General features: G+C 46.9%; 2 protein-coding genes across 2 annotated transcripts in view; both read left to right on the forward strand.

Annotated features, from left to right (window-relative positions):
- LOC144952416 (dynein axonemal heavy chain 2-like) overlaps positions 1-6,973 on the forward strand; it is a 74,191-nt gene extending 67,218 nt beyond the window's left edge. The window contains 1 exon segment of the mRNA XM_078882812.1: positions 6,965-6,973. Coding sequence (XP_078738938.1) covers positions 6,965-6,973 — 9 coding nt within the window.
- LOC144952428 (uncharacterized) lies at positions 833-14,148 on the forward strand. The gene is made up of 3 exons (XM_078882826.1): positions 833-977; positions 2,975-3,047; positions 7,117-14,148. The coding sequence occupies exon 3, from the start codon at positions 7,145-7,147 to the stop codon at positions 8,132-8,134; it is 990 nt and encodes a 329-aa protein (XP_078738952.1). The 5' UTR covers positions 833-977; positions 2,975-3,047; positions 7,117-7,144; the 3' UTR covers positions 8,135-14,148.
- Positions 14,149-15,357: the final 1,209 nt, after the last annotated feature.

The following is a 15,357-nucleotide window of genomic DNA, read 5'->3' on the forward strand; positions in this document are numbered from 1 at the left end:
AAATTTCTTCTTAGGTTTTTTCCGGTAAAGTCACGTAGGTAAAACATCAAAATGAATGAAAATAAAATAAAAAATCACGACGTTTCGGAGGCAACACAAGTCTCCGTCATCAGGTGGGACCGTCACAGCCAGATTAGCTGCATCAAGTGAGGCCATGATTCAAGATGTAATCCCTTAAAAGCGAGTTGAGGGGGGAGGGAGAGGGAGGGGGGAGCTCATCAGACTATGGTAGCCAATGAAAGGAACGTATCGGGAGGGAGGGGGGGCGAGGCCAAAAGGGTGGGCGATGGACGTGGAAGCGCTTGTGCGCAAGCGGCCAATTACTGCACACGCCAACACAATGGAGAGAGAGGGGGAGGGGGGGGTCTGATACACATGATAGACAAAAGAACGAAAATGCCCATGTTTATACCAATGCTGGCTGAACAATGAAGAGAGTACTGTTAAAATAACTGGGGATGTTAACACTCGGTAAAGTACAGTAAAATAGTGCCTGTCAGATAAGATGGTCCAAAAAATTTGTGATTAAGTCTTTTTTGCGTGGTTGATAACATCTTTCCAATGATTACTAAGTTTGTACCCATCATCACGGTTGAATGTATGTCTGTGTTTGTATATTTGTATGGCTTCTGACGTCACCGCTCAGCGTGACCTCATCGGCGTCAAACGCCAGGGGGAGGTGCCTCGTTAGTGACGTCATGTCACTCACCCCCGACCACCGCGCTCTTGAGCGTGACGTCACATCCACTCAGCCGCTGCCGATACCTGTCCCAGTGCCAATCCTTATTTGGGCAAAGCCACGCCCGGTGACTGGCGGCTCATTAACATAATTTATTCGTGAAGTCGCGAGTTTCGAGCCGCTCATTGTGGGGAGGGGAGTGTCATCGTACACCGCAAGTGACGTCATGTCACCTGCTGCCGCGTGACGTCACGAGGGACCGGGAAGTTTCCGCTCGGCCCGTGCACTGAAATCCGAGGTGAGATTCTCATCGCGGTTGTGGTGATTGTGGTTGTTGTGGTGGTTGTTGTTGTGGTGGTTGTTGTTTACCGAGGTAGCGCCTCGCTCTCTCTCTCGTAGGGATGTCAATTGAGTAGCAGCGAGCATGGAAGCGATGTCCACTTTGGAACTTTACAACGCGGGGCCTTGCCTCCTGCCCTCGCCTGGTCGCGTTTGCTTCAATTCTCTCGCTTATTCTTAGGTTTTTTCGGTAAAGTCACGTAAAAAAGTAAAATAAAAAATCACGACGTTTCGGAGGCAACACAAGCATCCGTCTTCAGGTGGTACCGTCACAGCCACGACAGCTGTATCAAGTAAATGAGAGATTGCAGTAGCTACCACTCCGTTTATATAATGGTTGGAGAAGATCGTGGTGCAAGGGGCGCATTATTAATATGGTAAGGTGAGGCTTAAGACTAAGAATAGACTGCATAACAAAGGCTGAGCCTTTGTTGTGGAGAGGTGCGGTTTGTGACTCAACCTGTGGCAGGGATACCACCACTAAACATGGTAAAACTGTAATAGTTGTCTGTCAAATAAGATTGGCAAATAAGTGTAGTTAAATCTTTTTTGCGTGGTTGATAACATCTTTCCAATGATTACTAAGTTTGTACCCATCATCACGGTTGAAATTATGTCTGTGTTTGTATATTTGTATGGCTTCGTGCACAAACCTTTGATGGTAGCCAGGAGGCTTGCAGAGAACCTTGGTCTCGGAAAAGACAATTTCATGAGAGCCCACCGAGTTGTAGCAATGATCGGCAACGGCCGAAGAATCAGTTCTGCCGTGTTTCAGATCTGACTTGTGCTCGCGGACACGATCAGAAACATGACGTTTCGTTTCTCCAATGTAGCAATCACCACAAATGCAACTCAATTTGTAGACTCCAGGATACTGTAAGTCAGGAACGACATCCTTCACAGATGGAATCAAATAACGGATATTATGCACTGTACTGAATCGGACTTGGATCTTATGTTTGTTTAGAATTTTGGAGATCTTTTTGGTCACGCCTGCTATGTATGGCAACGTGATAGTTTTGGTTGGAGTTTCATGTGGCTGTTTCTGTATGGTGGGAGAAACAGCTTGGCGGATAGTGCGGTCAGAGTATCCGTTCATCCTGAGGGCCCGATGTACATGACTTAATTCACCGGCCAAGTGGTGTTGGTCAGAAATGCCATTGGCTCTGCGGTATAGCGTTTTGATGAGAGAATTCTTTTGAGAGGGATGGTGGTACTTGAAACCGGATTCCCACCACCACCCATCTCTCTGCCCCTTTCTCTACCCCCCTCTCTCTCTCTGCCCCCCTCTCTCTCTATTTAAGGCCTCGACACAGAGGCGTTGTTTCTGTGTGTGTCTCTGTGTGTCTCTGTGTGTCTCTGTGTGTCTCTCTGTCATCTCTCTCTGTGTGTCTATGTGTCATCTCTCTCTCTCTCTCTGCTTATGTGTCTGTCTATGTGTCTCCGTGTCTCTCTCTCAAATTGAGCAATCTTTGGAAGAACGTTATCAACCAGGTGGGCTGTTGACTGTTATGTTAGCCGACTCTCTGTGTTGTATTGCACTACATTTCTAAGTTTACTAGGTTTTTTTTCTCTTTCATTTGTACCTGATGATGATTGCTTGTGTTGCAATCGAAATGTCGTATGCTATTATTTTATTTATTTATTCTACGTGACTTTACCGAAAGAACCAAAGAGTTTCTTCTAGATTTGAAGCTTTCGTGACTGCAATGATTCATATTCTTAGGTTGTTTCGGTAAAGTCACGTAGGTAAAACATTAAAATTAATGAAAGTAAAATAATATAAAATAAAATAAAATATTTTATTTTATTTTACTTTCATTAATTTTAATGTTTTACCTACGTGACTTTACCGAAAGAGTATCTTGCTTAAGTTTTAATTTCCCTTCACCTGGCTCGCTACTTTGTAACTTGTTTTGTTTTAAATATTCACAGTTTTTTTTCATTTTTTACCAGGCCACGCCCGCTTGAGCTGCTGTACCGCTCTTGTGTTCAGAAGCGACCTGCCCACAACAACAATAACAACAAGGTGAGGCTCGTCAACAGCGTGGCGGTGTTCACTCTAGACGCGTGGCGGTGTTCGCTCTAGACGCGTGGCGGTGTTCGCTCTAGACACATGGCGGTGTTCACTCTAGACACGTGGTGGTGTTCACTCTAGACGCGTGGTGGTGTTCACTCTAGACACGTGGCGGTGTTCGCTCTAGACGCGTGGTGGTGTTCACTCTAGATACGTGGCGGTGTTCACTCTAGACGCGTGGCGGTGTTCGCTCTAGACACGGCGGTGTTCGCTCTAGACGCGTGGTGGTGTTCACTCTAGATGCGTGGTGGTGTTCACTCTAGACACGTGGCGGTGTTCGCTCTAGACGCGTGGCGGTGTTCGCTCTAGACGCGTGGCGGTGTTCACTCTAGACGCGTGGTGGTGTTCACTCTAGACACGTGGCGGTGTTCGCTCTAGACGCGAGGTGGTGTTCACTCTAGATACGTGGCGGTGTTCGCTCTAGACGCGTGGCGGTGTTCACTCTAGACGCGTGGTGGTGTTCACTCTAGACACGTGGCGGTGTTCGCTCTAGACGCGTGGTGGTGTTCACTCTAGACGCGTGGCGGTGTTCACTCTAGACGCGTGGTGGTGTTCACTCTAGACACGTGGCGGTGTTCGCTCTAGACGCGTGGTGGTGTTCACTCTAGATACGTGGCGGTGTTCACTCTAGACGCGTGGCGGTGTTCGCTCTAGACACGGCGGTGTTCGCTCTAGACGCGTGGTGGTGTTCACTCTAGATGCGTGGTGGTGTTCACTCTGGACGCGTGGCGGTGTTCGCTCTAGACGTGTGGCAGTGTTCACTCTAGACGCGTGGCGGTGTTCACTCTAGACACGTGGTGGTGTTCACTCTGGACGCGTGGCGGTGTTCACTCTAGACGCGTGGCGGTGTTCACTCTAGATACGTGGCGGTGTTCGCTCTGGACGCGTGGTGGTGTTCACTATAGACACGTGGAGGTGTTCACTCTGGACACGTGGAGGTGTTCACTCTGGACGCGTGGAGGTGTTCACTCTGGACACGTGGAGGTGTTCACTATAGACACGTGGCAGTGTTCACTCTAGACGCGTGGCGGTGTTCACTATAGACACGTGGCAGTGTTCACTCTAGACGCGTGGAGGTGTTCACTCTGGACACGTGGAGGTGTTCACTATAGATGCGTGGAGGTGTTCACTCTGGACACGTGGCGGTGTTCACTATAGACGCGTGGAGGTGTTCACTATAGACGCGTGGCGGTGTTCACTATAGACGCGTGGAGGTGTTCACTCTGGACACGTGGAGGTGTTCACTATAGATGCGTGGAGGTGTTCACTCTGGACACGTGGAGGTGTTCACTATAGACACGTGGAGGTGTTCACTATAGACGCGTGGCGGTGTTCATTATAGACGCGTGGAGGTGTTCACTATAGACGCGTGGCGGTGTTCACTCTGGACACGTGGAGGTGTTCACTATAGACGCGTGGCGGTGTTCACTCTGGACACGTGGCGGTGTTCACTATAGACGCGTGGCGGTGTTCACTATAGACACGTGGCGGTGTTCACTATAGACGCGTGGAGGTGTTCACTAGAGACACGTGGCGGTGTTCACTATAGACGCGTGGAGGTGTTCACTATAGACACGTGGCGGTGTTCACTATAGACGCGTGGAGGTGTTCACTATAGACGCGTGGCGGTGTTCACTATAGACACGTGGCGGTGTTCACTATAGACGCGTGGAGGTGTTCACTATAGACACGTGGCGGTGTTCACTATAGACGCGTGGAGGTGTTCACTATAGACGCGTGGCGGTGTTCACTATAGACACGTGGAGGTGTTCACTATAGACGCGTGGAGGTGTTCACTATAGACACGTGGAGGTGTTCACTCTAGACGCGTGGCGGTGTTCACTATAGACACGTGGAGGTGTTCACTATAGACACGTGGCGGTGTTCACTATAGACGCGTGGAGGTGTTCACTATAGACGCGGGCGGTGTTCACTATAGACGCGTGGAGGTGTTCACTATAGACACGTGGCGGTGTTCACTATAGACGCGTGGAGGTGTTCACTATAGACGCGTGGCGGTGTTCACTCTGGACACGTGGAGGTGTTCACTATAGACACGTGGAGGTGTTCACTATAGACACGTGGCGGTGTTCACTATAGACGCGTGGAGGTGTTCACTATAGACGCGTGGCGGTGTTCACTATAGACACGTGGAGGTGTTCGCTATAGACACGTGGCGGTGTTCACTATAGACACGTGGAGGTGTTCACTATAGACACGTGGCGGTGTTCACTATAGGCGTGTGGAGGGGAAACCCGGGGAGCGGGAAGGAAATCCACGCGACCACGGGGAGAGAGAGAGAGACACGTAAACTACAAATATACAGCAGGCGTCAGGGTCGGGATCGAACCCACGACTTCCTGTATGCCAGGACAGGTAGTTAACATCTCACCACAGAGAGACACGCAGCCTCGGCTGTGTTGGTTGATCCTCAATGAATTACTTGGTGGAGTGAGGAAGCATTAATACTGAGCAGGTGAAGGTGGCCAGGCGTGGGTCTGGATACACCACCACCTGTGAACCATGCTGCCAGTGTGTGAGAGTGGTGGAGCCAGTGGGGGTGGGGTGGCACGTGCCCCCCCAACGATCCGATAGAAATCCGTAATTTCGATAGGATCATTGGGGTTTATTAGTAACTAGCTTCACTACCCGGCTTTGCCCGGGACTTGGATTCTTGTCTTGGATTAATTTAATATTCCCTCATAATTCAATGAAAAACCCTGAAAAAATTGATGCTTGCAAGAAGGAAGCCGAAACACTTCAATTTACCTAAATCGGATGTTTTCACTCAAGGAAATTCAACCTGAACCCACTGCTACGTCAGGTCGATTTTTGCCACTCGGGAAGGGAATGACGCGGCGCTCGCTTAGACATTCCAGACAGCATAAGCTGTGAAAATTTCATGACGCCAGAGCTCAGCGTTGGAGAGTTTTTGCTGCTGCACACAAACAAACACGTGTAAGTTCTGCTTTATATTTAAGATGGCAGTTGTACCCGTTCTTCACACGGATTAGGATTGAAACTCCGAGAAGCCAATGACTTAATCGGCCAGGAGCGAAGCGCCACCTAAAATCTCCCGGCACGCTGTGAACAGCTGTAGAAGTACGGCGCGCAAAGAGCCATGTGGTAGGGGGGTAAGCATTGCAGAGCGCTTAGCTCAGGTGTGATGCGGGTTGACGCCACATACGTCATGGTCATTTCCCCCCCCCCCCCCCCCCAAAATACAAAAGTTTATTTTTCTTTCCTGAAGGCATCAACACGTTCAGCGAGCGCGATGACGATCACACGCGTCGAATGAAAAGCAAGGGACAAGTCCTTTCTCACTAACAACTCCTTTCTCACTAACAACTCCTTACTTAATAACAAATCCTGTAATTTTTCATTGCTGGAGGGGTTTCCCCCCCCTACCTGAAAATCCTGGCTCCACCTCTGAGTGTGTGACAGTGTCAAGTTTGTATTTGCAGTAAAGTCTATTAACTCTATTGAGCACAGAGGTTATATCAAAACGGTAGTTTATTTTAGTTTTCCTCTGGAACTCTTTGTAAGAATGGAGTCAGGAAGTGATCACAGCACACACGTGCAGCAGCTGAAGTCAGAACTGCTCATCCCAGCAATTAAGGACATCTGTGCCTGGCTTCACACCTCTAAGTTGCGATTGAACATTAATTATGCATTTGTGCATGACACAAATAGTATTATTTTCAACACCCTTTGCTATGTCAGCTGAATTTAGCTTTCATAAACATTTATTTTGAAGCCAAACAGCTGAAATTGTGTGCTCTAAGTTTTGGGTTAACGTTCATTTTGAAGATACGAGGGCTTCCAGGCATGTTTATGACCATTTGCCCTCTCATTGTGTACCATAACAGCCCATGTGATGAATTTTGGACACTTCTTTCACTATATCATGAATATATGAATAAGTATAGACGTGTAAGTCATGTGTGACTGTATATGCATTCCTCTGTGCATCGATACTGATGTGTAGATGGTGTGGATATTCCCTTTTTTCTGTCTGCAGTTGTCGCTTCCTCTGCAGAATTTGTCTGATGGAGCAAAGGCACTCGGTGCGGCTCGGTGCAAAAAGGCATCAATGCGACCGGTGTGCATACAGCACGGATCGTCCTAAATATTTTACACAGCACCAGAGAACTCACACAGGAGAGAAACCCTTCAAGTGCAGTGTGTGTGGGAGGGCGTTTGCATGTTCAGCTACTCTTGTAACACACAAGAGAATACACACGGGAGAGAAACCCTTCAAGTGCAGTGTGTGTGGGAAGGCGTTTACACAGTCATCTGCTCTTGTAATACACAAGAGAACACACACGGGAGAGAAACCCTTCAAGTGCAGTGTGTGTGAGAAGGCGTTTGCACATTCATCTGCTCTTATAAAACACCAGAGAACACACACGGGAGAGAAACCCTTCAAGTGCACTTTGTGTGGGAAGGCGTTTTCAGATTCATCTGCTCTTGTAAAACACCAGAGAACCCACACGGGAGAGAAACCCTTCAAGTGCAGTGTGTGTGGGAAGGCGTTTGCACGTTCATTTACTCTTGTAAAACACCAGAGAACACACACGGGAGAGAAACCCTTCAAGTGCAGTGTGTGTGAGAAGGCGTTTACACTTTCACCATATCTTCAAAGACACCAGAGATCACGCAAGCATCAGAAGATCCACCAGGAGTGGAATGTGAAATCAGCTTGTGAAAGTCAAAGTGCCTCAATGAGCCCATCCCTCATCAAACAAGAACCGGAAGAAAATCCCAGCTTCGACGCTTTTAAAGAAATCAAGGTGAAATATGAAGAGGTGAAATGTGAAGACGTGATGGTGAAGAGCAAAGAAGTGAAGGTAAAATGTGAAGATGAAGATTCAACTCCCAAATCGGACTTTCACATCGATGGAGGCAACGTGAAGCAGGAGGAGAATTCTGACTGTGAGGCAGAGCGAGGCAACTCCCAGCAGTTTGTGGAAGTGGAGGTGTGGGTTGACTTCCTCCGAGACAATACAAAGTCAAATGGAGACCCGGGAGATGCGTAAGCCTTAGACCAGTGGTTCTTAACCTGGGTTCGATCGAACTCCTGGGGTTCGATCGAACCCCAGGGGTTCGGTGAGTCAGTCTCAGGGGTTCGGCGGAGGTTTAGACACACACCTGACTCATGATTGTGCAGCAGTAAAACATGTACCTATGTTTTGAATTTGAAAAAATAATTATATTTTTCCAATTAAGAAGGGTTCTGTGAATGCGCATATGAAACTGGTGGGGTTCAGTACCTCCAACAAGGTTAAGAACCACTGCCTTAGACGATGCCGCTCCAATAGATGCACCTTTGTCACAGTCCTCTAATGACAAGAATGTGAAGTTGAACACTCAGTTCCTAGGTTCAACCTGCAGGGTAAGAGCGGCCAGTCTTTGTGGACCTGTGTATTGGATAGATCTCTATCCAGGACCGAGATCCAATAAGCTCCAAAGCATTCACTATGTTATAATTGCATTTATATGGTGCTTGATTAATTGTCCCAGCAACTATTATTCTTAGGTTTTTTCGTTAAAGTCACGTAGGTAAAACATTAAAATTAATGAAAGTAAAATAAAACAAAAATAAAATTCACGACGTTTCGGAGGCAACACAAGTCTCCGTCATCAGGTGGGACCGTCACAGCCGAATTATCTGCATCAATTAGCTGCATCATCAGGTGGGACCGTCACAGCCGAATTAGCTGCATCACTTGATGCAGCTAATTCGGCTGTGACGGTCCCACCTGATGACGGAGACTTGTGTTGCCTCCGAAACGTCGTGAATTTTATTTTTGTTTTGTTTTTATTTTTGTTTTGTTTTATTTTACTTTCATTAATTTTAATGTTTTACCTACGTGACTTTACCGAAAAAACCTAAGAATATGAATCATTGCAGTCACGAAAGCTTCAAATCTAGAATGCCCCAGCAACTCTTGAGTTTTGTATCGTATCTCGTCTCAAACACTCGAAGAGCATCTCCAAGTAGCAGCTGCCCCTGTGTGGCACAAGGTGGTGGCCCTTTACCGGCCTGCATGTGGACAAGAGCCTGTCAGTAGGGGGCGATGGTTGATGTGGCATCTCAGTTGTGGAGTGTATATATGCTTTTTTTCAAAATTCATGTTAAGAATAATTCGGCCAATATTTTTTAAATAAATGAATAAAACCAGCACTCGACCCGCAAGCACCAAGCAAATGGAGGTCGTAAAATGCCATTAAATAATAAACTCGGAGCGGGGGAAGTGGCTCTCGCAGAGTTTTATTGCAGTTGCCCATCTGTTTTCCACGGATGAAAAGATGGCTTGAGGAACCAAATTATCACCCCCAATAACGTAGAACAAACACGCACACGGACACGTACAACCCCCCCCCCACAGCAAAGCGACATCAAAGGAAACTTGGGTCCTTTATGAGAAGAGAGAAAGAGGCGAGGGAATTATACAGTTTTTAGCACGAACACGGATCGTGTGAGCTCAGCTTCGCGAGGGAGCAGGGGCGGCAGTTCAGTCTCGCGAGGCAGCAGGGGCAGTATTCTCGCGACGGAGGCTTGCGAGGGAGCAGGCACCGACATCAACCATGGGAGTCGCGTCTCGCAGAGAGAAGGGGCGATGCGTTGTTAAGAGCTGAGTACAGCATGAGCCGACAAGAGTATCGCTGAAAGTTTTATGCTACATTCATCCTGATGTGTTGAGTCGCTCGCAAAGTCAAGGATTGCGACAAGTTGTATTGTACTAAGCTTTCACAGTTGTTTAAGAGCTGTGCGAATACACTCTTTGGTTCTTTTCGGTTAAGTCACGTCTACAAATAAAATAATAAATTAAAATAACATATTACGACGTTTCGATTGCAACACAAGCAATCATCATCAGGTATAAAAGAAATAGCAACACAAATCTAACTAGAAAAACTATAGACAGACATACAAGCAGACAGACATCACAACGGCACACAGAGAGAGAACACACATGTTATTTTAATTTATTATTTTATTTTTAGACGTGACTTAACCGAAAAGAACCAAAGAGTAATTCCTGCAGTCACGAAAGCTCCTAAATTAAGATTGAACCACTTCTACGGGGAAGTTTTAAGCTTATCCTTTTTCTTTCTGGCTATTTGTTCTCTCTGCCTGTGTCATCTCTTTGGAATTTTCACACTTAAAATTCTAACTTAGCAAATTTTGAAACACGTAATCAACCAGGCTATGCGTTAATTGTGTGTTAACCGACTCTCTGTGTTGTATTACATCACATTTTGATATTTTGCTAGGTTATTTAATTTTCGTGTGCCTGTCTCCTAATTTTCAATTTTGCGTGCCTGTTCCACATTGTCATCTTACTTGCAACAGCAGTACGTGGCCGTACACTCACGGATATGCTAATTCTCTCTACCCCCTCCCTCTCTCCGTCCCCGCCCCCCCTCTCTATATTTAAAGGACCGTCACAGAAACGACCCCTCTCTTTGTGCCGATGTGTGTTCTCTCTCTGTGTGCCGTTGTGATGTCTGTCTGCTTGTATGTCTGTCTATAGTTTTTCTAGTTAGATTTGTGTTGCTATTTCTTTTATACCTGATGATGATTGCTTGTGTTGCAATCGAAACGTCATAATATGTTATTTTAATTTATTATTTTATTTTTAGACGTGACTTAACCGAAAAGAACCAAAGAGTAATTCCTGCAGTCACGAAAGCTCCTAAATTAAGATTGTGCGAATACAATTCACAAATTTTGAGAGTGAGTGCCAGCGGGCAAGCAGCGCCAGCGAGAGCGCCGTGGGCTCGACCATACACACCACCAACACAGAAGCCTCGAGAGAGCAGAAGCTTGCAACAGGAGAAGACTCCAGCAACAGAAGAAGGGCCAGCAATCAACCAGGGTGGCGAGGCTCGCTGAGTAGCGATGTGCTACCCAGTGCGAATTCAGCGCTGACTGAAGAAGTATCGCTCGAAAGCCATTCTGCCCCGAGTGCCCGCTCCCACGAGCCGCTGCAGTTCGAGTTGAGCTGACGAGAATTCCAGCAATCATCCTCGAGAAATGGCGGAAAGCGCCAAACATCGACCAAGCCAGCATCACAGCGCCAGCCGCGCCATCGAGCAAGGGCAGCTGCCAGCAGACGAGCGACAAGAGTGACCGAGCATCTTCAAGGACAAGCATCGTGTCAACGCAGCTCATCCAGCTGCGGAGAGAGACGGCAGCTAATGGCAAACACGCCCCTAGTGGGAGAGGGAGCTCTCCGAAGCCGTTCGTATGACACGCCTGCATTCGCACGCCAACACGCATCGCCGGCATCTGCCTGACGCAAAGAATTGATCGAGGGAACAAAAACCACACGCACATATACAGTGAGGGAAAAAAGTATTTGATCCCCTGCTGATTTTGTACGTTTTCCCACTGACAAATAATCAGTCTATAGTTGTAATGGTAGGTTTATTTGAACAGCGAGAGGCAGAATAACAACAAAATCTAGAAAAACGCATGTCAAAAATGTTATAAATTGATTTGCATTTTAATGAGGGAAATAAGTATTTGACCCCGTCTCAATCAGAAAGATTTCTGGCTCCCAGGTGTCTTTTATACAGGTAACGAGCTGAGATTAGGAGCACACTCTTAAAGGGAGTGCTCCTAATCTCGGCTTGTTACCTGTATAAAAGACACCTGTTCACAGAAGCAATCAATCAGATTCCAAACTCTCCACCTTGGCCAAGACCAAAGAGCTCTCCAAGGATGTCAGGGACAAGATTGTAGACATACACAAGGCTGGAATTGGCTCCAAGACCATCGCCAAGCAGCTTGGTGAGAAGGTGACAACAGTTGGTGCGATTATTCGCAAATGGAAGAAACACAAAAGAACTGTCAATCTCCCTCGGCCTGGGGCTCCATGCAAGATCTCACCTCGTGGAGTTGCAATGATCATGAGAACGGTGAGAAATCAGCCCAGAAATACACAGGAGGATCTTGTCAATGATCTCAAGGCAGCTGGGACCATAGTCACCAAGAAAACAGTTGGTAACACACTACGCCGTGAAGGACTGAAATCCTGCAGCGCCCGCAAGGTCCCCCTGCTCAAGAAAGCACATATACATGCCTGTCTGAAGTTTGGCAATGAACATCTGAATGATTCAGAGGAGGTGCTGTATTTTTAGTATAGTGTGTTTATAATATAATTTTATGTAGATATCCACATTTACTTAAGATTTTTCTTCTGCAGTTTTTTTTGAAAATGCAATATTTGATATCTCAAAAACCTGATGTGATAGACAAAAACTGATGCCAGATTTGGAATCAGCACCCAAAAATTACCTTAAAAACGTTGGAATACCTTATGCCAGAAAAAGTGTGTTGACCAGTGTAATGCGACCCTAGACAACAAAGCTAAGCCTAATCATCATAACTGCCCTCATTAGCTGTACACCAATAAGGTTCCACATGTGGCTTGCACTGAATCAATGACGCACTCCCAGAACGCTGTGCTAGTTATAGTTTGTGTAAAACATTCCTTTGTTTCGATAAATGAAAGCTGTCGTGTCTGCTGATCTGCTTCATAGCATGGAGGTAATTTTAAGAGCACATGTGAAATGCATTTTTGGTACAGGTTTGTATTCGGTTACAAGTAGGAGCACATCTAGTAGATACATTCTCCACAACAACACTCATTCGAAATTTGCATGAAGTCTTATATGTTGGCGAACTAGGACAAGAAATGGTCCTTGCCGATTAACGTCTGGATGTTCACAACCATCGGTTGAAGCAAGCCTCGACCGCCTGCAGCCCCCTCACAACCATTTACGGCCTTGGGCCAGGAAAGTGATGAAAAAAATTGCACACGAACGACGCATCCACGCAAGCTCCCGATGCTCCGTTTTGAAGTTTTAAAATGAAACAACTTTGAATTGTATTATGTTTAGAATTAGATAATTGTATTTCTTCATTAACGCTTATATCATTTTACATCTGGAAGACTTCATTGAAAACGACATTTCGTGTGAATTTTCTCTAGTTAAGTAGATGGCCTTACTGGGGTTCGGTTCGATGCGGACTTTCACCTGGTTGGGTTCGCGGGGTGGAGATGAGGCGAGACAGAGCTGGCCGTGCCAGAAGACCGCCGTCTGCAGATCGATTCCAACGCGATCGAACGTCTGTCCCTGCTCCTCCGTCGTTCATGCAGGGGGCGCGTAGGTTTACAGCGCCCCCTGCATGAAAGTGATATAAAGTGCAGGGTTCATCACAGAGAGATGAAGTGCGCTGATATAACAGTACTAGTGGGAAGTATCCGGCGTTGCCCGGGTGAAAAAGACACACACATGGACTTAGACACACACATACAGACATTCGCTTCAGATACACACACATGGAGTTAAACACGCAAATCGACGTACACACATACAGCGACTCGAACACACACGTAGACTCACACACACATGGACCTAAGCACACATGGCTTTATACACATCGACTAAGAGACACACACATGGACTCACACAGCAATCCCCGATGATGCCACAGCTCGAGCAATTCTCTCTGGCGACCCTTTGCGAGGAGCAGTTTCAAAACAAAGGTCTTCCCAGTACTGGCAGGTGCATCAATGATACAAATGACTCGATTTGTAGTCTCAATGTCTTCCAAGATTTCCGTGTAGGCTTCTGTTTGTGCATCCATCAGCTTTGGTTAATTTTCCTAAATAAATGTGTAATATAGTAATTACGTCGGGAGACCACTTGACGGGCAGCACACTTTTATTAACACCCACTTAGCCACAATAACACGTGTAGCCAACTACAGCCTACGCTACGCGTTCCACCCGGCTACACACACACGGGCTCTCCGGCCCCGTAGCTTCCAGGGGAACTCACAGACCCACCCCGGCTGGGGTATGGGTCCCGACCACTGGGTCCCACAGCCGGCCCTCACAAGGACGTCCGGCCCCGGGTCCCACGGTCTCGCCTCTGAACCACACAGTGTCCCGGCCCTTACAAGGACAGCGGGGCTAGGGGTCTCAGGGCCCTATTTCTTCCTCCTCCGTCTTCTGTCTTCACTGGTTACCCACTCGCCGAGTGCTGCTGCACATCGCCCTATATAGTCCTCCGCTCCAGGGGGCGGGGCCTATGCGGACCGCGATGTGGACATCTGCCTGCGGACCGCGATGTAGCCACACCCGACACGCTCTCACACGATCCCTCCCCTTGTCAGCACGCACCACCACTACACCACGCGATGTAGCCACACCCGACGCGCTCTCACACGATCCCCCCCTGCCAGCGCGTACCGCCACTACAAATGTAAGAATCTGTCAAGCATAATAGCATATTTCACGTAGGATCTCTTGAGCAAGGGCATGCAGGTTGTCCCTGTAGGGTGTTGGTAGTCCCATAGACGTGAAGTATTTTCCAGCAATGGAGTGCAGTTTGTGTGCTGATTTCTTTTGGGATCTGAAAATTTCATTGTGAAATTTCCCATTTTTACGTAATATATAGAATACTAATGCTTTAACAAAATGGAGGAATTCACTTTTTATTGGAAAATCTAGCTATGAAAATGTAGCAAATTTCATGGTGAAATTTCTCACTTTAATTGTAATATATAGGCTACCTCGTCTAAACACAACCGAGGAATGCACTTTTTGTTTAAAAATACATCTGTAAAAATTAGTTCAATTTTAGCCAAAAACGGCAATTTCCTGTTTGGGATGTGAACATTTCATCGTGAAATTTTCCACTTTTAATCTAATACATAGCATACTAAGGCTAAATACAATGGAGAAATTAACTTTTGTCGACAAATAAGGCTGTGAAAGTTGGGCTTATTGAGCCTAAAATCGGCACAGTATGCCGATGAACTTTTTTATATTCGAAAATTTAATGCATTAAATTCCCCACTTTTTAACGTAATATATAGGCTACTCAGGCTATAAACACAACCAAGGAATGCACTTTTCGTTGAAAAATAAAGCCAGGAAAATTGGGCCAATTTTGCCAAAAAACGGCATCGGTTAGTATGGCGATTTTCTTTTTATGGACGTGAAAATGTCAAAGTGAAATGTCGCCAGCGGTGTGCTGGAGAGCCAAGCCACGACATCTACAAAGTGCTGCTCATAGCGAGTAGCAGCACCGGTGGAGGTCGTCACGGCACACACAGAGGGGGTGGGTGGCCAGCACCACGCCCGGCCGCCTTTGTCTCCCCAGTGCTAGTGATGTTGACACACTGCACCGGGGACTCGTTTGAGGCTGAGTCGACGTAGGGGAGGCTCAGGACCGG

This window comes from Lampetra fluviatilis, chromosome 67 (genome assembly GCF_964198595.1).
Source record: "Lampetra fluviatilis chromosome 67, kcLamFluv1.1, whole genome shotgun sequence".
NCBI lineage: Eukaryota > Metazoa > Chordata > Hyperoartia > Petromyzontiformes > Petromyzontidae > Lampetra > Lampetra fluviatilis.

Coding starts and splice junctions, on each gene's coding strand:
- LOC144952428 (XM_078882826.1), top strand. CDS start 7,145: ATGGAGCAAAGGCACTCGGTGCGGCTCGGTGCAAAAAGGCATCAATGC.